This window comes from Planococcus citri, chromosome 1 (assembly GCF_950023065.1).
Source record: "Planococcus citri chromosome 1, ihPlaCitr1.1, whole genome shotgun sequence".
In the NCBI taxonomy this organism is placed as follows: Eukaryota; Metazoa; Arthropoda; class Insecta; order Hemiptera; family Pseudococcidae; genus Planococcus; species Planococcus citri.
In genome coordinates, this window is record NC_088677.1 from 71,629,677 (window position 1) to 71,654,441 (window position 24,765).

The following is a 24,765-nucleotide window of genomic DNA, read 5'->3' on the forward strand; positions in this document are numbered from 1 at the left end:
TGATGTTAGGTGCTCATATCATTATTATTCTAACATTTAGTTGTTCTCGTTAATATCGGATCGGATACCCATGTCTAGTGATATTAGGAGACATAGGCCAAATTCAACCCCCTTAGGTAGTTTCTCATGTAACCCCCCTTGTAAGTAATCACGCTTATCTGAATCATCCCATCCCAGTTATTACCACTTTAACAATAACAAAGTTCATTTTTGGTCCCTCCAGAATGGTTTAAAATTTCAGGAGAAAATTAAAAAAATCTTTGGAGGCTCCACTGTGGTCCAAATCTACAGTTATTTAATTATAGGAGTTGATCACTGAAGGAATTATTTATGTTGGCTCACTTTGATCAGAAAAATATTGATTTCATGAAAAAGCTTGAAAATCGCCTCTACAACAACCTTTTTGTATTTATTATACCTTCAAAACTTCGCAAAAAATCCAAAAATGAACTTGAGCTCCTGAAATTTTGGTGACGATGGTGTCAAAATAAATGCTCTTTCGATCTAGATTGGGTTCGTTCAAATCCGGTAGGGAGGATTTCAAAAAGTTTTCGTATTGGAATAAAGAGAAATCAGGCTCATGCTCAGTTATAATTTTGGCATTAGGAGTGAGTCCATTCACACAATCCATTTTGGGGTCCACAGTAGTTCATTTTGACCTGAAATTCGCACGTGTTCAAATTTTAGGAGGGTGGGGAGGAGGAAAGCTCAAGAAGTTAGATTAAGAATCCGCTGGATTTTTTTCATGGGAATGATTGGCCAAAATTTGAATTTTTGAAAATTTTCCCAATTTTGAGTTAGTGACTGAACTTGTTTTTAAAATTATTCAAAAGTGACCTTGCTATACCTACCTATCAAAGTGGAGTGAAATTTTGCAAGAAATCCAAATATTTCAACGAAAATGTTTTTCGAGTAATTTTGACGAGGAACTTTGAGCTTGAAATTAGGTCATGATTTTAGAGATTTTCGAATTAGTATCATGTGACCTACTACAGGATGTCTAGTGTTCATGATAGTCATAAATTTTGGTAGGTGGTCGTGAAAGTCATGAAAAAACCACGAATTTTGCTCGAAACGCTCTTGCAAATTTTTTAAAAAGCGTATAAAATGTTGAAAAAATAAAAAATTTGCTCAAAAAATCATAAAAATGAAAAAATTGAAATACTTGATCAATTTTTGATCCTGTAAAAAGTCAAATGGTAACCCTGTTCGATTTCCTCTTAGTTTCAAGTTATAAACTTTTTTGAAGTGGGGGGGGGGTATTTTTATTTGGTAAAAATGTGAAAAATAGGTCATGGAAAAGTCACGATTTTTTGTCTGGGAGTTTTGTTAGTCAAAATGTATCAAAAAGGGTCGAAATTACGCGTGAAAGTCAAAAATGATGTCCATAAATTTTTATCAGAGTTTTGTTTGAGCAATTTAGAAAAATTTCATGGTGCCAACGGTCACGAAAGTCATGAAAGAGTCATGAATTTCGCTCGAAACACATTTGAAATTTTTTTATGAAAAAATAAAAACTTTGTTCAAAAAATCAGAAAAATTAAAAAACTGAATTTTTTTAGGGGGAGGGGGGGTATTTTTATGCGGTAAAAATGTGAGAAATGGGTCATGAAAAAGGTCATGATTTTTTGTCTCAGTCTGGAAATTCTGTTAGACACCCTAAAAATTGCAGCTTGAAATTTGCTTAGCTGATTTTGAAAAATCATCATAACTGTATAGAAAATTTGCCTGCTTTGTTTTTAAAATTTTTTCTATTTACTCAATTTCGGGTTTCAAAATTCTTGAAAGGTAATCAAAGAAAAATTGATAGAAGGTTTAGATTTTCGACTGGTCGTATTATACCTTTTTCAAAAATCTCGAAAATCTTGTCCCAGTTTTTGTCTCAAATTACTTTTCAGAATAATCTCAAAAAATAGTATGTCTCAAAGGTTAGGCTCAAAATTTTTCAAAGATGCTCAAAAAGTATTTTTTTTCGAATTATGTATTTGCAATTCTCGCGAAATTTTAACCCATTTTGTTAAGTTGTTTGAAAGTTTTTCGAAAATCCCAAAAGTCAGGTTTAGGCTCAAAATCTTCAAAAATGCCCAAAAAACACTTTTTTTGAATCATTTGAAATTTTTGCAAAATTTTAACCTATTTCGATGAGTTTTATGACAGTATTTCGAAAATCTCGAAAATCATGAGTCAATTTTTGGGCTCAAAAACCTACAAAAATGCTCAAAAAATACTGTTTTTGAATTATTTGAAATTTTTGCAAAATTTTAACCTATTTTAATGAGTTTTATGACAGTATTTCGAAAATCTCGAAAATCATGAGTCAATTTTGGGCTCAAAAACCTACAAAAATGCTCAAAAAACATTTTTTTTGAATTATTTGAAATTCTTCTAAATTGTTCAAAAACATACGAGTGTTGATGGAGGTATACATAACCTCATATTTGTGTTCAGCATTTTTGAAAACGAACTATCCGATATGAAAAGAGTTGGGGACGATCTGATAGGGACTTTTTCAGTTTTCAGTTTGAACAAATGTCGTGAAAAAAAATGAACGAATTTGAAATACATGACTTCAGAATCCTTCCTAGTTAAATTGAAATTGTATGGACCAATGTCGACATTTGTGAGATGTTATGAATTGGGATATGCACGTATTTTCGTTAATTGCCAGTGTCCTTTGCCTTTGAGCTTTGATCGATCAATCCTGATTCGTAATTTCCTGAACCTGAACTAATCAGTCAAGTCGTCGCCGTCTGTTATCGAAAATGATCGAACTTGGCCGAATGTTCGCCTCTTTCGCTTTCAGTGGACTGTCAATTTCCAGGAAATCATGTTCTCTTCTCGTGAATCGTGATTTGTGCAGGCCGCAGGGGGCAGGGTGAGGATGGAAAGGCGTGTTTCGGTGGTTTGGTCAGGTCAGATGGCAGATGCATTGTTGAAGAACGAGAGGGTGTCTTGTTTTCACCAGAGAAAGGTTTTTTATCGTAGTTTGATGTTTTGATTTGATTGATGCAGATTGCAAATTACTTACGTTACCGGTTACAAGGATAGTAATTTATTGATGCTGGATTGCTTTGCTTTGCTTTGCTATAGATAACGATCGTATCATTTTGAATTGACGTGTTTATTGTGTTGTGATGATGAAGCTTTAGTTCACCGAAGAGTGAAAGTGTTAAGCAATTTAGATATGGCCGAGGATGAGGTAAGTTGACATCTTTTCTATTATTGAGTGTCTTTCCACGAATTGAAAGTTGGAACAGTGTCTGAGTTTAAGCACTTTCCACGAAATTCAAGTCAATCCACCTTATTGAACCCATTCAAATGCTCCTTTGAATACAAATTCTTATGTATTTTTATTTCGTTTTAGAATGTGTTGCTACCCTATGATCCCGAAGTTGATAATTTTGGTAGCAAAATCTTGGAAACCGAGTCCGGCCAAACAATTACGTACGAAGAAGCCTTCCTAAACGCAGATTATGTAGAAAAAGCTCTTCAAGTGCCAGCTGTTGACGTTCCGATTGAATTCACGATGTTCGTTTTGCGTAAAATGGCAGTAAATGAAAAAGATTTTCGTAGTTTCGTAAAAGCGATTCCGCTACAAACTCGCGAGTATCTGCATAAACTGATGAACCGTGATTCTGCTACGTGTACCGAGGTTCATCCTGCCAATGACGAAGAATCGACGAGCACTTTCCGTGGACTGTTTACGAAAGTATTCTGCAAAAAAGTAATCAGCAATTTTGCCGAAAATCAGGAAGATAAACATTTCGATAAATTATCCGCCGTGTTTCCTTTCAAAGTGTCCACCGATGTACGTTGGTGCGAGATGAAAATTATGCAGCAATTTGACGATGCTTTTTACAAAGAAATACAGGAGTTTTTAGATGAGCATTTCGATAACGTCAACGCTCCAGAAACTGTCGAGCTTTTTTTACTCAATATTCGTAATTTTATATCGGATAAATTCTCAGCCGAAGCGTTGTTGTCAAGATGGGAAAATCCTGAAGGCCAACACGACGATTATCTGAGTACATTTCCTCGTCTGCATCAGGGAGGAATTGAACGATTTCAATTTCTGTATCGAGAATTCGTCAGTATGATAAGGAGTCATCGAATTTACGTTCCAGCGTTTAACTTCTACCGTCGTCGTTGCGATGAAGATTATTTTCGCAGATTACCGGAACGTAATTTCGTCGATTTGTATTCTTTTTTAGATTACGTCGACTTTTTCAACGAGCATCGCGAAATTTACATGCGGAGATTTAAGAAATACCTGTTCTTTTTCGTTCACGCTCTAGCAGTCGAATCGAATCCGGTGTTTTTCATCGATGAAATGTTGTTCGAATGCTTGAAAAGTTTACGAAGATATAAAACGATCAAAGAAGATGTCTCATTGAAGAACGACTTGGCAAAAATAACAATGTTGGATTTCAGAACGAATTTATTAGATAGAAGAAGGAGCTACCGGGATTATTGCTTGAGTGATACGGCATTGGAACGTATGAAGCATTACATTTTGGAATCCATTGTGCCGAAAAATCCTCAGCTGAATGTGCAGTATAAGACTGATTTACTAACTTGGATGCCTTTCCGTACCGAAGAGGCATGTGTTAATGTATGCTATTCCATAAATGGTGGCATAAAAAATTTCTTGGAGCGATTGCTTTGTAGTATTATGTGTCCTGACAGCGATTCGATTAGATATATCGATGAATATAATGCCTACCTTGGAAAAGTATACCGATTTGATTTGCCGATGAACGATATTGAATCTCTGCGGAATTTCGTACGTTTATGTAATACGTACGATGTCACCGATGAACCTTTGGAGGAACCGAATCTCGATGTTTATATTTTAAATCAATATATTGCGTTTATAGAAACTGAACGTTGTCGAGCTACTATGGAGATGGAGTGATCTGAATAGGTTTGAAGTAATTTGATTTTTATGTACGTTGGTATTATTTTTATGAGTTATTGTTATATATTATTATTTCATTGATGATTGTGTTATTAGTGGTTTTAATTTGTTTGTGTTCTCGATTATAGTCGTGTTAGGTACCTATAGTTCTTAAATATTAGATTTTCTATTAAACTTTGTTTTTGATCTTTTCTAATTGATTATGTACAAATTTATTGGTTCAGTTTTTGGCAAGTGAGGTGAACTTATGTAAAAAGTAGATAATGATTGGATGTTAGCTGTAATGTTAATGTCATAAGTACTGAGAAAGTGACTGAATAAGATTGGACTTGATGAATTTTTCTCGTAAATTATAAGAAGGGGTTAAACGACTTGGCATGGATTTTTTTAGTTTTAATTTTTTTAAATTTTTTCAATCATAAAATTTTCAAATTTCAATGCTGGATTGAGCTAATAATACTTACCTAAAGGTTGTGATTTGAATGATTTATTCTAAAAACTACGTATGTATTTCAATTTCTCATCAAAGTGAGTGCCTTGAAATATGTATATCGTCCAATTATTAGTTTTAGTTTTTAGTCATTCAAGAAGATGTTTTTCGTTGAAAATTTTCATTTTTTTGTCAATTTTCAGTTGAATTTCTAAATTATGTATTTCAATTTGAGGAATAATTGACTTTGAGTAAACGAGGGAAGGAGGTAACATTTAAATACCCTCAAATGAGCTTCGTTAGTTCAGAAGTATTCTACGTAGGTATTTTTTTTTTTTGGAACGTGTACTTTTGATTTAAAAGATTCTGATACTCCGAGTATGATTGAAGTATTTCTTCAATTTTCTGATCAAAAAATTCTTCCCTCTCCTGATCACTTCGTGGATTGATTGATGAAATTCGTCGCTGATGGGATTTGAAAATAAAATCGCACCCCCCCCCTTCCCGGTACCTACTTTGTGTGCAGGTAGTTTACGTTTGCAAGATTTGGGAAATTGGAAAAATTGAGCTGGAAACCATTTTTCTTAAAGACTGGACACTTGGAGTTCGACCACTCCACTTTTGGACTGACAATGAGCTGAATCCTTCGTCCTTCGACGTTCAGTTTTGTGAATAAAAAAAATAATTCGACTTCGCTTCGATGATATTATTATACTTTGGTGTTTACAAAGCATGATGGTCAGAATTTATCTCAGTCTATTAGAATGAAATTGTGTGGATCACACGTGCACGAAAGTTTAACTTTCTAAGTGTTTGGAGTTTCTGAGCTAACAGAAGCATCCCAACTTGCAGAAAATTTATTGTATCGGACAATTAAGCTGATAGTCGGGGGGCCCGCATATGGATCACTTGCACCCCCCTGCCGATCCTCCGGGACAACTTTTTTCTTAAAGGGGGGAGTCCTAAGGAACATTTCTAGCCCTTGTCCTCAAAAACAACAGTGGCCCTACTTACAAAATGGCGGCCATTTTGATTGACAGGTCAGCCGAAATCTCAGATTTTGCGTTCCAACATAGGACTAGCAAAAAATTTTTTAAACTGTATAAAGGTAGATCGAAAGAGCAGGTAATAATTCATCATCTGTCAAAATTTCAAGTGCTAAAGTGCCTTTTTCGATTTTTGGTGAATTTTCAAAAATCAAATTTTGCCCAAAATGTGAGAAAAAATCAAAATTTTACCAAATTGACATAGAAATCTGAAATTTGGAATATACCATATTTTCGACCTGCCAAATCGATTGGAATCTGTTTCAAACCGTTTTGAGCAGTTCTGGCGCCTCCAGCGGCTTTTTGAAACTCGAAATTCCCACAAAATTTCATTATATATGGAGTGGGAAAGCCAAAATTAATTCTGCAAACTAATTTCAATACTCGATGAAGTCGACCGCAGGTAAATTTCAAGTCATTTTGGTGCCTCCAGCGATTTTTTGAAAATTACTGGAGCCTCCAGTAAATTTTTGAAACTCGAAATTCTCAAAAAATTTTATCAAATGGAGTTAGAAAGCCGAAATCAATTCTGCATACTAATTTCAATACTTCATGAAATCGACCGCAGGTGATTTTCAAGTCGTTTTTTGCCTCCAGTAGATTTTTGAAACTCCAAATTCCCACAAAATTTCATCAAATGGAGTTGGAAAGCCGAATTTCAATACGCTATGAAGTCGACTGCAGGTAAATTTCAAGTCGTTTTGAAGCCTTCAGCAATTTTTTGAAAATTATTGGAGCCTCTAGTAGATTTTTGAAACTTGAAATTTCCCCAAAATTTCATCAAATGGGGTTAGAAAGCCGAAACTTACTCTGCAAACTAATTTCAGTACAATAATAATATGAAGTCGACTGCATCATGGTGGTTTCATGTGGTGTTGAAGGTTTCAGCTACTTTTTGGAAGGATCAGTTCTACTATAAATACCATGAAACCTTTCAAAAAGTCACTGGAGGCTCAATAAATTACTTGAACCCACCTGAAGTCGTCTTCAGAGGGTGTTAAAATTGGAGTGCGTAGGTTATTTCAGCTTTCCATCTCCATTTTGAGGAAATTTTGGGGAAATTTCAAGTTTCAATAATTTACTGGAGGCTCCAGTATTTTTCAAAAATTGCTGGAGGCTCCAAAACGACTTGAAATTCACCTGCAGTTGACTTTATAGCGTATTGAAATTAGTTTGCAGAATTAATTTCGGATTTCCAACTCCATTTGATGAAATTTTGTGAGAATTTCGAGTTTCAAAAATCCGCTGGAGGCTCCAGAACTGCTCAAAACGGTTTGAAACAGATTCCAGTCGATTTGGCAGGTCGAAAATATGGTATATTCCAAATTTCAGATTTCTAGGTCAATTTGGTAAAATTTTGATTTTTTCTCACATTTTGGGCAAAATTTGATTTTTGAAAATTCACCAAAAATCGAAAAAGGCACTTTAGCACTTGAAATTTTGACAGATGATGAATTATTACCTGCTCTTTCGATCTACCTTTATACAGTTTAAAAAATTTTTTGCTAGTCCTATGTTGGAACGCAAAATCTGAGATTTCGGCTGACCTGTCAATCAAAATGGCCGCCATTTTGTAAGTAGGGCCACTTTTGTTTTTGAGGACAAGGGCTAGAAATGTTCCTTAGGACTCCCCCTTTAAGAAAAAAGTTGTCCCGGAGGATCGGCAAGGGGGAGCAAGTGATCCTTATGCGGGCCCCCCGACTATGAATCAAAAAAACGTACAAAAATTCATCACCAGCCAGAATTTCAATTGCGAAACGTATTTTCTAATTTTAGATGAATTTTAGAAAATCAATGGTTCAAAAATGCAAGAAAAATCAAAATTTTACAGAATTGACCCAAAATGCTGAAATAGGTATGCACCCTATTTTCAACCGCCCAAATCGACTGGAAACTGTTTCGAACAATTTCGAGCGCAGTTCTGCAGCTTCCATGTAGTTTTTTAATAGTTGAAATTTTAATTCTGGAAAATCTGTATTTTCTAAACTTGCCATTTTTAAAGTTTTACAAATCAAGCTTTTTTGAGCAATTACACGAAATTTTTCCAAAATCTGCTTCTGGCTGGTTCACAAAACTGTATATTTTATTTGTCTTGCAATTTAAGCAGTTGAAAAGAAAATTTCTCTATAATTCCGTGTAGTTTGACAGAAAAGTATGAAATGTTGTTTTCGCCTGTTTTTCGACTCGCTGAGTCGCTGGAAGTGGTTTTAAACCGTTTTGGAGCCTCCAGCTACTTCTTGGAAATTCTAGTTTCTCAAAAAACGTGTCATCCAATTATACGCCAATTTTCCAAAATCTATTTCCGCCGGTTTATAGAACCGAATAATTTTCAAATTCTCTATCAGGAAATCACTGAAGAAATTTACGTTTTAAAAATGGCAGAAACCGATTTTGAAAACATGTTGTGTAATCGGTCAAGTAGGTAGGTTACTAACTAGGTACTACTTAGCAAGCACCAATCGCATTTATTTGAGCTATTTTTAGACATTTTTTTTGAATACGTATCTGGAATTTCCAAAATGTGGCAGCTGCCTCCAGAAGGGCTCAATGAAAGCATAAGTTATCCAATTTCATTCAGAATGTTGAAATCTGCGCATAAAGTAAATTTTCTTTACTGGGTAAAATTTTAGGGAAATTTCAATTTTCAGAAGTTTGCTGGAGGCTCCAGCACTGCTCAAAACGGTTCGAAACTGTTTTCAATTAATTTGCGCCAAATTTCAGTTTTCTGGGTCAATTTGGTAAAATTTTTATTTCTCTTCATTTTGTCCCTTTGATTTTCAAAAATTAACCTGAAATCGGAAAATGCACTTCAAAACTTGAAATTTTGTCTTGTGATGAATTTTTGCACGTTTTCTCGATTTAGATTTGTTCGATTCGAAAATTTTTTTGCTTCGCTTTTGAAAGTGATTCTGGATGAATAATTTCCATTTTTTTTCTTGGGCAATCGTGTTGAAAAAGTATAGTGATAATTTCATTAAAAATGCTCAAAACAAGTTGAAAAATTTGAAAAACGAAAAATTTAGATGGTGAAAATATTTTCAACTGTCTCCCTCCCCTATATAGCCGTAAAATTTTGACCCCTCCCCCCTCTTCCGATAAAAAATCGTATATTGTTCGTTGGATGCCTCGGTAATGAAAAATTGAAATTGTAAAGGTGTTTTTGACGCCCCCCTCCCTCCGAAAAAACAAGAAAGTGACTGCAAAATGTTGAACCTCTCTCCCTCCCTCGTAAAGAAATTTCAAATTTTCGCTCGCAAGGGAGGGGATGGGGCTATGGCCCCCTTCGCCCCCCCCCACCCTTGGCTATACCATACACACTGAGCGTGGACTGCCAATTTCCAGGAAATCATGTTCTCTTCTCGTGATTTGTGCAGGGGGAGGATGGAAAAGCGTCTTTCGGTGGTTTAGGTTAGACAGCTTAGGTCACTGTGCATTGTTAAAGACCCGGAAGGAGAGGGTGTCTGTTTTCAAACGATGAAGATTACATTTCACCTTTGTATTTTGATGTTTTCGTTTTGATTTGATGCAGATTGCAAATTACGTCACGTGAATAGTCATTTCATTTATTGATGCTGGATATATTGCGTTGCTATAGATATAAAGATCGTATCATTTTGAATCGACGTGATTATTGTGTTATGATGAATCCTTACTTCGCTGAAGAGTATCGACATATAAGCGATATAGATCTAGCCGAAGACAATGAGGTAAGTTGACATCTTCGCATTCTTTGTCTCTTTTCTACGATTGAGTGTCTTTCCACGAATTGTAAGTTGGAACCTAGTGTTCGAGCATTTGAAGCAAAATTCAAATCAATCCACTTACTAAATCCATTCAAATGCTAAATGCTTTTTTGAATACGTACTTATCTTTTTGTTTCGTTTTAGAATGTATTGCTACCCTATGATCCCGAAGTTGATAATTTTGGTAGCAAAATCCTGGAAGCGGAAGCTGAATCCGGCCAAACAATTACGTACGAAGAAGCCTTCCTAAACGCAGATTATGTAGAAAAAGCTCTTCAAGTGCCACCTATTGACGTTCCGATAGAATTCACGATGTTCGTTTTACGCAAAATGGCAGTAAATGAAAAAGATTTTCGTAGTTTCGTAAGAGCGATTCCGCTACAAACTCGTGAGTATCTGCATAAACTGATAAAACGTGAATCTGCTCCGCGTGTCAAAGTGCATCCGGCCAATGATAAAGAATCGACGAGCACGTTTCGTGGAATCTTTACGAAAATATTTTGCAAAAAAGTTATCAGCAACTTTGCCGAAAATCAGGAAGATAAACATTACGATAAAATCGCCACCGTGTTTCCCTTCAAAGTGTCCAGACTGTCCACCGATGTACGTTGGTGCGAAATGAAAATTATGCAGCAATTCGACGACGATTTTTACCAAGAAATACAAGAGTTTTTAGACGAGCATTTCGATAACGTCAACGCCCGAGAGGCTGTCGAGCTTTTTTTACTCAATATTCGTAATTTTATATCGGATAAATTTTCTGCTGAAGCATTGTTGACAAGACGGGAAAATCCTGGAGGCCAGCACGACGATTATTTGAGTACTTTTCCTCGACTGCATCAGGGAGGAATTGAACGATTTCAGTTTCTATATCGAGAATTCGTCAATATGATAAAGAGTAATCGAATTTACGTTCCAGGGTTTTACTTCTACCGTTATGGTTGCGATGAAGATTATTTTCGCAGGTTACCCGAACGTAATTTCGTCGATTTGTATTCTTTTTTAGATTACGTCGACTTTTTCAAGGAGCATCGCGAAATTTACATGCGGAGATTTAAGAAATACCTGTTCTTTTTCGTTCACGCACTAGCAGTCGAATCAAATCCTGTGTTTTTCATCGATGAGATGTTATTCGAATGTTTGAAGAGTTTACGAACATATAAAACCGTCAAAGAAGATATCAAGATTAAGAATGATTTAGCCATGATATCGATGCTGCATCTCAGAATGAACTTAAACAGAGGAAGCAGCAAAGGGAATTATTGCTTGAGTGATACGGCATTGGAACGTATGAAGCATTACATTTTGGAATCCATTGTGCCGAAAAATCCTCAACTGAACGTGAAATATAAGACTGATTTATTGACTTGGATGCCTTTCCGTACCAAAGAGGCATGTTTTAATGTATGCTATTCCAAAAAAAGTAGTAACAAAAATTTCTTGGAGCGATTGCTTTGTAGTATCATGTGTCCCGACAGCGAATCAATTAGATATATCGATGAATATAATGCCTACCTTGGTAAAGTATACCGATTTGATTTGTCGATGAACGATATTGAATCTCTGCGAAATTTCGTGCGTTTGTGTAATACGTACGATGTCAGCAACGAACCTTTAGAAGAAACTAATCTCGATGTATTTATGTTGAATCTGTTTATCAAGTTTATAGAAACTGAACGTTCTCGAGCTACTTTAGAGTGTGAATAATAGGTGAGAAGTAATTTGACTTTCAAGTACGTTGGTACCTCTACCTATTATGTATTTTTCTGAGTTGTTACTCGTATATTTCATTGATATGTTAGTGGTTTTAATTTGTTTGTGTTCTCGATTATTATCGTGTTAGACTGTTAGATACCTACTTACCTACCTACTACCTAGTACTTATTTTGTATTGGATTTTCTATTAAACCCTGTTTTTGCTCCTTTCTAATTCGAGTGTACAAATTTATTGGTTCAGTCAAGGGCGTATTCAAGGGGGGTGATTTGGGGTACAATCACCCCCCAGGGCCAAAAAATTCTCAGGTTAATATAATTTCTTACGATCTCTTGCATTAAATCGCAGGAAAAAAATCATGTTGTTTTACGTTTCTAGGGAGATAAATTCATTGAAAATCACATTATCTCCCTAGGTAGTTCCATAATCTATGTACTAATTATTTTTCTTTCTTAAATTATGAATTTCCAATGCTTCAGTTTGCTTTTCTTTTTTGAAATTGAAATTTCTGGAAGCATATTTTTCATTATTATAAGGGTGAAAAAGTGCTCCTTTTGCTTCAGCTTACTGATCATTATTGGAATTGAATAGGTACTGGAATTTTTCTCCCTCATAACGAAAAATATGTTATCCAACTCAGGAGTAAAAATGATTTTCGACAATTTTGAATTATTTGCCTCGCGACGCTTGGGCAATAAACCTCGAAAATCGTCAAAAATCATTATCGCTCCCTAGTTGAACAAACTACTGATTTGAGTCTGAGGATGTGAGGAGTGTCAAGTTAAATCCAGAAAAATCAATTTTACAATCAGAAATGTGGTATTTTTTACTCTTTGGATTGACAATTTCCAAAATTTTGCCCTTGCTTCGCTCGTGCTTGTCTGAATTTCATTATAAATAGGTACATATAAACAATTTACTGGATAAATTTCCAAAAACCTCATTCTGATCAACACGTTTTTCAAGCTGAAATTCAGCATGAAAATGTCTGAAATGTGCCTACTATTGAAATTTTTATACATTTGAGCCCGTTGGGAATTTTGTGATTTTTGTCCCCTACTTATGAGTCATTCATCACCCCCCAGGAGGGAATCCTGGATACGGGCTTGGGTTCAGTTGTTGGCATGTAAGGTGAGCTTATGTAGATAATAATTGTATGTATGTTAGCTGCAATGCTCATGCCAAGTACTGAGAAAGTGACTGAATATTGGACTTCACGAATTTTTCTCGTAAATTAGAAAAAGGTTAAACGACTTGGCATGATTTTTTTTTTCAATTTTTAATGCTGATGGATTGAGCAAATAGTATCTGAATTTTGTGATTTAAATGAATTACATATTTTAAAGTCATGGCTTGTGAATTTGTTTGTTAAAATTTGAAAAATACCTAAAAGGTACATTTTTTCCCTAGGTACGAGTATATTTTCATATTCAAATTAAATTACCTAATCAGTTTTTAGAAGAAAAATATAATAATCGCGCGACAAAAAAGGATGGTTTGAACGACCTAAGACTAGTAGGATGGTAAAAACATAAGTTTTTGAACGATTAAACAGGTCGTCACTACGTCTACGAGTATTTTTGTTTATGAATTTGCGATAGCTTCTCTCGACAAATATGAGTGTTAGAATAGAACGATAAAGAGTTAGATTTTGAACGACAACACAGGAGTAATCCAAATTTCCATAATGACTATACATTATTATGTAGTTGATAGTTCAACCATTTTCCCAATGATTTCTTGATTTCGATTAATTTTAAGGATATTTTGATCTTTTTAATAATTTTAATAAATTTTTTGCTAGTTTTGCTGCTTTTCTGTTAAATTTCAGAAAATTTGCAATTTTTTAATTCCATTATTTTACACTAATTTGATATTTTATTCAAATAGATTTAATTTGCGATAAATTCTGTCATTTTGACGATTTCCTCGGCGATTTTGAGAAATTTAATAAACGATTTGAGCAATTTTTCAGCATTCAAACAATTTTTCAACCTTTTCCATGAATTTTTCACCAATTTCACAGGTTTACTTCTGTTTTTCTCGATTTTACATTTTTTTAAAAACCAAATTTCTTATATTTTTAAAGCGTTGTTTCGATTACTTCTTCATTTTTTTTTTCTTTTTAAATTTCAATTCGTACTAAATGGAGTCGTGTTTTTCCCTAATTTTGCAGCAATTTTAAAGAATTTTATCAAGTTTTTTGAGCAACTCATTTTTTGATTATTTGGAATTTCCAGGCTTCAATAAAAGCACATCCAATTGATTCAAAATATTGAAATCTGTGTATATAGAGTAAATTTCGACTTTTCTACTTTACAGGGTAAAATTTTGTGACAACTTTCAGAAATCTGCTGGAGCTGGAGGCTCCGGAACTGCTTAAAATGGTTCAAAAGGGTTTTCAATCGATTTAGGAGGTCAAAAATATAGCACTCCACCACATCTCAGTTTTATGGGTTAAATTGGCAAAATTTTGATTTTTCTGAATGAACTTCAAAACCCAAAATTTTGTCTAGTGATGGATTTTTGCACGTTTTTTCGATTCAAAAATTTTTCTGCTTCGCTTTTGAAAGTGATTCTGGATGAATTAATTTTCCTTTTTTTTTTTTTTTTTTGGACTGTCGTGTTGAAAAAGTAAGTACCTATGATAATCTCATTAAAAATGCTCAAAACAAGTTGAAAAAATTTGAAAAATGAAAAGTTTAGATGGTAGTAAAGATTTTGTGCCAACTGTCGCGCCCTCCCTTCTCCTAAAATAATATTTGAATGGCCCTCATGGGGAAAGTGAAGTATTTAACCGTATAATTTCGACTCCTCTCCCCCGAATGCCTCGCCAATGAAAAATTGAAATTGTAATAAGGTGTTTTTGACACTCCCTCCCTCCCTCCCTCCCTCCGGAAAAGCAAGAAATTGACTGTAAAATGTTAAACCTCTTCCCTTTCCTCATAAAGAACTAAGAAGGCACAAAGTGTTTGAAAAATGTTCTGCCAAAAGTCCTATCGATTTCGATACCTTCCTAGCTAGTCACAGACTTGTAAGGACTGCGTTTTGATAATTTTTTTATGTGGATTTCGATGTAACCTTGAGGCTAACAGAAAAGCTCTTTCAAGTTGAAGGAGCTCTCTGCATACATGAATTTTTAATCTACTAACGATAATTCTGTTCTAAAGGAAGGTAATTTTGTTCCTTAATTTTTTCGTTCATCTTCAAAAATAACACCATTGTTAAAAATCAAATTAACATCACCTACCTACTTGATCTATTTTTTTCAACTTGATTTGTTGAATTTTTTTCCAAAAGGAATTCGTAGGAATTCATTCAATTGAAATCTGGTAATGCAATTATCTGCGTTCGTTATCGGAAATGAACGAACTCGATCGAATATTCAGCTCATTTCGTCGATTGTTGAAAAAATCTTGTTTTTTCTTGAATGGTTGAAAATATGGGAATGCGATTGAAGAATGCCTTTAATCAATAGGCAGTGTTTATTTTGATACGATGAATTTTTGCGACGTAATACAAGTAAACTTGAACAATCATTTGCACGATTTCATTATTGTCGCCTGGAGGTGCTGTTATTGCGTTTAAATTTTGTATTTCGGGTGTATTTTTGAAGTACCAAGTAGGTATCTTGACGTTGTTCGTGTGTTTTTGTAAAACAATATTTTCGCGTGTATCTGCAGTTCGAGTTGAAAATATATTCGTACGAAGTGAAATCAATATGGCTGATGAGGTAAGTTGACATCTCATTCGTGATATTTTTTTTCTCTTTTTCTGTGTACGAAATTTCATTCTACCACCTCGAGTAGGTATTTTTCAAGATTTCATGTTGAACTTATAGCCACCTTTTTGTATGATCTTGATTTTAGTCCCTGTTACTACCTTACGATCCGGAAGTTGATAGTTTCGGCAGCAGAACACTACGAACCGAATCCGGCGAAGAAATCACGTACGAAGACGCCTTCAAAATCGATAATTTTGTCAGCAGAGCGCTTCGAGTAAATACAGACGTACCGAAGGAATTTACGATGTTTGTCTTGCGTAAACTGGCCGTGAGTCGAGACACTTTTCGTGGTTTTGAGGCATCGCTTACTAATCCACTTCGTGCGTATTTGTCTGAGCTGATTAAAAATTGTGGTATAAAAACTACGAAGAGAGACGATGTTCATAAATGGGAAGAAACAGGAGCACTACCACTACCTCGCCCTAGCTGTTTTCGTGGAACTTTTGTGAAAATATTTTGTAAAAAAGTGATCTGCAACTGGATTGGAGAGCAAGACAAACTTTACGATGATTTGACCACTATTTTTCCTTTCCAAGTTAGTAAACGTATTCGTTTGTTTTCCGATATACATATTTTGGATCATTTGGAGGAACATGCCACGTTCTATCCTGAGATTCAAAAGTTTCTAGATATACATTTCCGTAAATTGGAATTGAAAGCGAACTCGATTTGTTCACTGTTTTTGCACCACATTCGTACTTTTATGGCCGACCATTTGTCACCGAAATCATTGTTGTATAGATTGGAAAACCCTCAAGATGTAACAGTAGTCGATTATTTGAGCGATTTTCCTCGGTTAAATAAAGATGGAATCGAGTGGTTTGAACATCTCTATCGAGAATTTGACGGTGTGAAAGCAGCGTATAGAATTGATGTTTCCCGGTTTTACAATGGAATCAAGTTCAAGTATGACGATTGGTATTTTTCCCATTTACCCGAAACTAATTTCGCCGATTTGTATTCTTTTTTCGACTACGACATAGCATTGCATTGTAACCCTATGCTGTACACGAAAAGATTCAAACAGTACCTTTTCTTTTTCATTCATGCTCTACTAGCTGGTTCTAGTCGCAAGTTCTTTATCGACGACATGTTATTCGAGTGTATTCAAAGTTTAAAAGGATATAAAACCGATCCAGCAGACATCTCAATGAAGCAATATTTGGCCAAGATAACACTGCTGCACTACAGACTGAAGTTTCATATAGGTAAAAGCCCAGGACAATATTTTATCAAGAATGAGGTGTTGAGAGAAATCAAAAGGTACCTTAAGAAGGAGGTCTTGAAGAAAGAGAAAAAACCTCAAATGAATGTTACGTATAAATCAGATTTAGGCTTAACGACTTGGATGGCTTTTCGTACCGATGAGAATTGCTTCAACGTAGCTTATTCCACGAGCAAGGAAATAAAAAATTTTGCGGAACGTTTGCTGTGTTGCGTGTTGTGTCCTAAAAAAGATCCAGTCAAATTTCTCGTTTATTATAATGCTTACTTGGGAGTGGAGGTGAAATATGAGATCACGCAACAAGCGGTGGAAAATTTGAAAAATTTCGTACGTCTTTGTAATAATTGTAACGAGTATGATTCCGAAAACAAAACTGATGAGCAGGAACTAGATTGTAACGAGTACGATTCTGAAAACGAAACAGATGAGCAGGAACCAGATTGTAACGAGTACGATTCCGAAGACAAAACAGATGAGCAAGAACTAGATTGTAACGAGTACGATTCCGATTCCGAAAACGAAACAGATGAGCAGGATGAGCAGGATGAACTAAATTGTATTTCGCGTATTATTAATCGTTATTGTACATAAAAAAAAAAAATAGAGTGAACTTTGTATTGTATGCAAACGACGTATGGATGTAGATTGAATGCATGATTAACTTATTTGACTTTTTTGCATGTATCTTATTATTATAATATGTATTACATACGTTTATTTATTCATTTTTTGAATTAATGTGAATTGAATGTATTAATTTATTAGGTACTTGGAATAGATTTTTTCATCATTTTTTTATTAGATTTCATTTTGTTCATTTTCCAGTGTGAAGAGATCTTTGATTACTTTATTTTCGATTGTTTGAATAAGTGAAAATTTCTCATTGGGATACCTACTGCTTAGAATATTTTCCGTTGATATTTTTCGTAATTTTCTTTCAAATTTTTGAGAAAAAATGTTTATGTTTGAGAAAAAATTCCCAATTATCTTCCATGTACCATTGTATCCTACTATCCATTTCTCTCTCTTCTAAGGTTATGCTGGAAGTCATTTTTCGTTGAAATTGGTGTTTTCTGTCAATTTTTCCTCGAAGTCATGTTACAGTTTCTGGAAAACCGATGAATGTTGTTGAGAAATTTTACCCTTCTGGAAAATATGTGAAGGAAATTTACGATTTTCACTACGAAATCAGGATGAGTAGTACATAGTACATATATGAATGAATTCTGAAAATCAGTTTGAAGTTGAGAAGTTGCCCCCTCTCCACCCGTCGATTTGACTGCAATCACATTTGAACCGATCTGGAGCCTTCGGCAAAAATTGACTTTTCTCCAGTAATTTCGAACAGCTTCAAATGACATTGTTGTATAGGTTCGTGGTCCGCTTTGTCAGCAAAATATTCAATCCTATCTTTCGAAATTGCAATTCATCTTCCATAATCGATTAAAAATCTTGAACTTATGAAAGGATTAAATTTTCAGCTGACAGAGTTGACTACAACATCTTAAGGAGCAGTTTGAAATTACTGTAAAAATGTCCACTTTTGAAGGAGGCTCCAGATCGGCTGGAAAATTATGGCAAATCCGATTTTCAGTTTTTCGTTTCGAGATTCATCTATTCTTTTTGTAGTATGTATACATATATTTTGTAATTCAATATTCTCATGGTTTATTTTCGCCATTTCAAAAAAAATCTCCAAAAATTGAAAAATAAAGCAACTCATATGCAAAGTGGGGCACAGGACAGGCCCTTCCAGTGAGCCGAATTCCGGCTCAATCAAAGTTGACTGGTTTTAGAGGTGCCTTTGTTAGAACATGGCTCGTACTCGGTTATGTTTGGTTACTTTTTTAAAATGTTGGTTTTATTGGGTACTGAATGTTACCTAATCACTTCATTTTGTTAAATTTACGAAAATAGGTAGATTACATAATATGTTTCGGAATTCAGTTTTTCTCAATCTCGGCCCTAAATTGTGAAGAAAACAAGAAAAACTGTTGAAAATATCAACAGTGAGTGATACCTATCTATTATGAAAGTAAACACTTCATTATTTTTTTTTCAACTAGCTGTCTTGTCTTTTCAGCTGAATAGAAAGTCCTGTCTTTTGCTAAAATTGTCAAAATCTCGATTTTTTCAGAGTTGCCAACTTGCCAAAAAGCCTCGTTTCTCGCTAAAAATTTGTGGTTTTTCGCAAAAAAGTTCTAGAAAGTCTCATTTTCCTCAAAAAATATCCAAGAGTTTCACTTTTTTGGAAAAAATTAACAAAAATTGCTAAAAATGAAGAAAAAGTTTTGCTTTTTTGACGAGTCAATTTGATAAATTTTATGACCCTTTCTGCAGTTTTGCCAAATCATCATTCAATTTTTAGAATTTCCGATTAGATCTTGGTATTTTTCAGTAGACATTTTCTCAAATTTTGGTCGTTTTCTGATGTTTTATCAATTTTTGATATTTTTGAGTGATTTTCACAATCAATTTTACAATTTTTATGATACTTACTTTATTTGTGAATATTCATTTCTGATTCTGGCTCTTTATTAAACGTCGAGATGGTCAGAATTTTTACTTTGGCCTTCGACCATTATTATTTTATATGTATATCTGTTGATTGATCAATAATTTTATAATCAACTATCCACTTTAATAATTTTTCTTTGTTTCAGGTGAGTACAAATTTCCTTTCAAAAATGATGGAATATGAATTCGCATTATGAGAATAAGTAAGTAATTTTATAATCCTAATGAGAAAAGTTACCTAAGTCACTTCCACACCTGTGACCTTTTATTTTCAATGGCAAATTGAAAAAAAAAAAATCTAAAATCAAGGAATTTGGAAATCAGCTGAAATTATTGTCCATTAGGTTTGAATTGAGGTGATCTGATTTTTCGAATTTATGAATTTGGAAACAGTAGATCAAATTTTTCTGTTCACAAACGAATTTGATTTTTATTGAATTTTTGAAAAATGAAACTCGGGTCAAAAATGGAAAAAAATCAAAATTTTACCAAATAGACCACAAGAGCTGAAATTTGGTATGTGCCCTGTTTTCAACATTACAAATCGATTGGAAATGGTTTTGAACCATTTGAGTGATACTGGTACCTAGTTCTGAAGCATCCTAGCAGATTTTAAAAAAATGAAATTTCCACAACATTACAACATTTTACCCAATTGAGTCGTTGAAATTTACTTAATACCCCATTTTTAATATGCTGAGTCGATTGGAGGTGGTTTCAGCCTGTTCTGAAGCCTTTGGGTACATTTTGGAAATTTAAGATTTTCTAAAAAGTGGTCTGAAAACCGTCCAAATAACTTAAGTGTCATTTTTTTTCAAAATACCGGACATCTAACAGGTAGTGAAAGTGGTGAAAAAGTTGTGATTTCAAAAATGGGTAGTGACTAGTGAGAGTAATGAAAAAACAGTAAATTTAGTCAAAAAAGGTAGTGAATTTCCTGCAAAAATGTGATTTTGTTGATTTTTTGTGGTCGAATGGATAGCTTTCTAAAAATTTGGTTTAAGAAAGGTAATGAAAAAAGTAGTGATTTTTTCAAAAAAAATTCGGTTGGATACCATTGTTAATTTCCCACTTTTTCTCCACATTACAAAAAAAATCACGCTTTTTTGCCAAAACTTGCCAGAAAGTTTCACTTTTTGCCTGTAATTCCCTAAAAGTCTTGCTTTTTGCAAAAGTTGTTAAAAATTCTCGCCTGTTGACAAAATAGCCAAAAATTGCTAAGAGGCTTTGCCCTTTGCTAAAATTACTGTCAAAGTCTTGTTTTTTCCAAAAATTGCTAAAAATTGTCTCACTCTTCCATAAAATGGTCCTAATGCCATTTTTTACCAGAAATTGCGAAGGTTTCTCTGTTCGAAATAAATTTATGCGTTGTTATCTCCGAATCCCGATTGAAATCGGGAACGGTCGAAAATGACCGAATGTTTCCCTCCTCGTTGCTGTGGTATTTATGAAATTATGATTATTCATCATTGTTGAGGAATAATTTATTCTAGTGCCTACTACCTACTTAACGAATCAGCGTGTTTAGCACACTACAAAGTACAAACTTATATGAGATATTTTCGTAATATGACGCAGCTATACATCGTTGTAAATAAACATTTGATTACGATTTCGATTACGACTATACAAAACTGCATGCCGGTGAACCATAACCAGTCTCTTGAAATCGAAATGTTCAATGTGTTTTAGTGGAAAACTTACTTATATTATGCAGTTAATTATTCACGTGCGGCATTATGTACATAGTTTGAGAAGTTGAAGTGTTATATGTATCACCAAAGTCAGCGGTGCAATATGGCTGAAGTAAGTTGACATAATTATTTAGTTTTCCTATTTTGTTTGTTGCAAAAGCCTAGTTCACAAACAAAAACGTAAAACATAAGATATAAGAAAATGTTCTTTGATTGGCTAGTTCTTATGTTTGACGTAAAAAATACCCATAAGAATGGGAATCTTATGTCAAAACGTAAGAACTAGCCAATCAGAGAACGTTTTCTTATGCCTTACGTTTTACGTTTTTGTTTGTGAACTAGGCTAAATAGGTACATAGCTACCTAGTACCTCTACCTACATAGTACATACTTATAGTTTTTAATGGATGATCATCGTTATATATCTACCTACATGAGGAAATCCGGAGTGTACTGTGTAAGTGTGTACATGTGTAGTGTTACATTCTACGATTCGTGCTACTACGTAAACGTCGAAGTATAAACGTTTTGTCTTTTTGCTTGATTTTAGCCGACGTTACCTTATGATCCTGAAGTGGATAATTTTGGAACCAGAACGTTTGAAACCGAATCTGGCGAAACGATTACCTACGAAGAAGCCTTTCAAAATGCGTATTACGTCAAAAAAGCGCTTAAACTCGGAGTCCAAGACCTACCGATAGATTTTACGATGTATGTTCTTCGGAAAATGGCAGTGAATGAAAAATATAGTTACGATTTCGAAGCTGCACTTCCCCGACAAGCTCACAAGTACTTGAAAAAACTGATAGGGCGACATAAAGCCCAAAAAGTCACTCAGATTCATCCTGCTAATTACGAAGAGATGTCGAGCACTTTTCGAGGAACATTCACGCAAGTATTTTGTAGAAAAGTGATCAGTAATGCTACTAATCAGGTAGATGACAATTATGATAGACTGGCCACCGTATTCCCTTTCAAAGTTTCGCAGGATGTTCGTTGGAGCGAGATTAAAATCACGAAGCTATTCGACGGTGATTTCTATCAGCAGATTAAGAATTTTCTTGATAGACACTTTGAGAATGTCAACGCTCCTGAGACTGTCGATCTTTTTTTGCTGAATATTCGTAATTTCATATCTGAAACGTTTTCGGCCGAATCATTGTTGGCTAGATTGAACAACCCGCAAACTCCACACGACGATTATTTGAGTACGTTTCCTCGGCTGCATCAAGGAGGAATTGATCGATTTCAGTTTCTGTATCGAGAATTTGTCAAAGCGATGGAGCATTATAGATTTAGAATTCGATTTCCGGCCTTTTATCGTCACGGTCCTGGTAACGGTAACAATAAACAATATTTCCGAGAATTACCCGAGCGCAATTTCGCCGATCTGTATTCTTTCTTGGACGATGAATTTTTTCAATACGAGCGCTCAGTTTACGTATCTAGATTTCAAAAATATCTGTTCTTTTTCGTTCACGCTCTCAAAGTTGATTCAAATCCGGTGTTCTTTATCGACGACATGTTGTTCGAATGTTTGAAAAGTTTACGAAGATATAAAACGGTTAAAAAAGACGTCAATATTAAGAATGATTTAGCCATGATATCGATGCTGCATTACAGAATGAACTTATCAGACAGAGAAAAAAGCGGTAGTGATTATCACATGAGTGACGCGACCTTAGAACGTATGAAGAAGTACATTTTGGAATCAGTCATTCCCAGAAATCCTCGTCTGAATGTGAAGTATAAAACAGATTTACTTGTACGGATGCCTTTCCGTACGGATGAAGCTTGCTTCAAAATAACTTATACCAAACACGATGGCATCAAGAATATCTGGGAGTGTATTATATCTAGTGTTTTGTTTCCTGAAAACGAGCCGGTCAGCTGTATAATTAATTATAATGCTTTTCTGGGAAAAGAATATCGTTTGAATTTACCAAGTAATGTCGAATTTTTGAGGAATTTCGTACGTTTATGTAGCTTGTGCGATGTGTCTAATGAATCGGTGGAGGAACCGAATCACGATGTTTATATTTTAAGTCTTCTTCTTCCCTTCATAGAAACTGAAAAAAATCCAGCTATAATGGAGTTCGAATAGATCGACTGACTCCTCTAATTGTTATTTGTAAGTACCTACAAACCTACATTATTTTTATGAGTTTTCTTTTGTTGTATGTATTTTGGTAAATGTGTTCGTCGTATTGTACCTATTAATCTTGTTTGTATTCTCTTCGATTGTAGTTGTCTAGTCTTTGAGATACCTACTTTAGGTACTTTTTTTTTTATCAATTCAGATAACATTTTAAAAAATATTTATAAGTCCATATTTGTTCATTCGTAGATTGCGTATTATGAATTTTAATAATTGTGAACGAATTGATTATGACGTTGATTGAGAATCACGCAGACCAATATGTTGAACTCCATTGTTCTCGTCAATTCACAAATTTAGATAAAAACTCAGTTTTTAAATGTGTAAGCTACTAATATTCATTTTTGTATGTGCTTCATTGTTTTTTTTGGTTTTTTTTTTCAATAAAATGGAAATCCATATTTAACCTTGAGTTGAATTGAGATCTTGCTAATGTTACCGAAATTCTGGGATCTCTCTCTCTCTGTGTAGTGTTTTTAGAAAAACAAATATGCGCAGCGGAACATTTATTAGCAATATTGGGTTTTGTAATCTTATGTGTATACCTACTTGTCAATTTAACCAAAGGCGGTTTAAAATATTTGATAATACATATCTTTGGAATGATCTTTGTGTGGATGTGTCGTCTCTCAACTTTTTCAGTAATAATGTAGGCAGGTGAGGTACCTACAACAACAACAAAATTTACCTTAATCAATTGAAAAAATTGATTGAAATCTTTTAAGAAGAGGGTGTAAAGTCTCCTCTCTTGGGAAAGTTTTGAATCGTGGGTATGTTTCTTAGCCAAGTTGACTTAATGCTTGATCATGACATGATCATCCAGACCAGGTTTTATCAGCCTTATCTGAACCAAGCCTGAGCTCTGCCTGCCTGCCAGGACTCTCAAGGGCGTTGACCCATCTGTTTGGCTTCCTGTCTGGCCTCTCAAGGTTGCCTGGCTGGTCTCTTGAGGTCATTGACCTGCATGACTGACCTACCTATCTTGTCTCTCGAGTCTCGAAGTCGTCTGTGTGCCTGCCTAGCCTCTCAAGGTCGTTTGTTTACCTGTCATGTGTTCTTAAAAGTCTGAAAATTTTACCAGCTGAGTTTCAGACTATTGGGACCAAATTCCTCTACTTTCAGGCATGAAGGTAGGTACTTATTATGATTTTCGAAGATTTTTGAATTTTGAAAACGATGTCATGCGACCTATCAAGATGAGTTAAACTTTTGCATGGAATATGAATATCGAGTTCCTTCCCCACCCCCACCCCCAAAACGCCATAGAACCTGCCCAAATTAACTTAAACATGTGTGCTCGCGATTGGTAGTTGTTAGTGATTGGCTTGACCGAAAAACCGAGAGAAATTTCCTTCCCCTCTCTTATGAACCTATTTTGAAATTCGCAGAAGTTATTGAGAATTGTCTATGAAAATTAGTTGGAACAAAAAAAGTACCTGAGTACTACTTGGAAATTTAAAAAAAAATTTAAATACCTACTTTCTGGGTAGGTAGGTACCTATTTGATTTTTTTCAAGTGTTCATACAATTTTAAAG

General features: G+C 34.6%; 4 protein-coding genes across 5 annotated transcripts; all 4 read left to right on the forward strand.

The window, feature by feature from the left end:
• Positions 1 to 2,782: 2,782 nt before the first annotated feature.
• LOC135849912 (uncharacterized) lies at positions 2,783 to 5,114 on the forward strand. Its single transcript, XM_065370566.1, has 2 exons — positions 2,783 to 3,199; positions 3,365 to 5,114. The coding sequence occupies exons 1-2, from the start codon at positions 3,185 to 3,187 to the stop codon at positions 4,913 to 4,915; spliced, it is 1,566 nt and encodes a 521-aa protein (XP_065226638.1). The 5' UTR covers positions 2,783 to 3,184; the 3' UTR covers positions 4,916 to 5,114.
• Positions 5,115 to 9,853: 4,739 nt separating this feature from the next.
• LOC135849920 (uncharacterized) lies at positions 9,854 to 12,067 on the forward strand. The gene is made up of 2 exons (XM_065370579.1): positions 9,854 to 10,101; positions 10,282 to 12,067. Exons 1-2 carry the CDS (start codon positions 9,964 to 9,966, stop codon positions 11,842 to 11,844), a joined length of 1,701 nt encoding a protein of 566 aa, XP_065226651.1. The 5' UTR covers positions 9,854 to 9,963; the 3' UTR covers positions 11,845 to 12,067.
• A 3,137-nt stretch (positions 12,068 to 15,204) lies between these two features.
• LOC135849930 (uncharacterized) lies at positions 15,205 to 17,663 on the forward strand. Its single transcript, XM_065370590.1, has 2 exons — positions 15,205 to 15,584; positions 15,721 to 17,663. The coding sequence occupies exons 1-2, from the start codon at positions 15,573 to 15,575 to the stop codon at positions 17,449 to 17,451; spliced, it is 1,743 nt and encodes a 580-aa protein (XP_065226662.1). The 5' UTR covers positions 15,205 to 15,572; the 3' UTR covers positions 17,452 to 17,663.
• Positions 17,664 to 20,844: 3,181 nt separating this feature from the next.
• Positions 20,845 to 23,835, forward strand: LOC135849939 (uncharacterized). 2 transcript variants are annotated; one of them, XM_065370611.1, is made up of 2 exons: positions 20,845 to 21,183; positions 21,622 to 23,835. In XM_065370611.1, the coding sequence occupies exons 1-2, from the start codon at positions 21,148 to 21,150 to the stop codon at positions 23,173 to 23,175; spliced, it is 1,590 nt and encodes a 529-aa protein (XP_065226683.1). In that variant the 5' UTR covers positions 20,845 to 21,147; the 3' UTR covers positions 23,176 to 23,835. The 2 variants fall into 2 exon arrangements, with proteins under 2 accessions (XP_065226683.1, XP_065226674.1); XM_065370602.1 differs by lacking the exon at positions 20,845 to 21,183 and adding an exon at positions 21,228 to 21,528.
• The last annotated feature ends 930 nt before the right edge of the window (positions 23,836 to 24,765 follow it).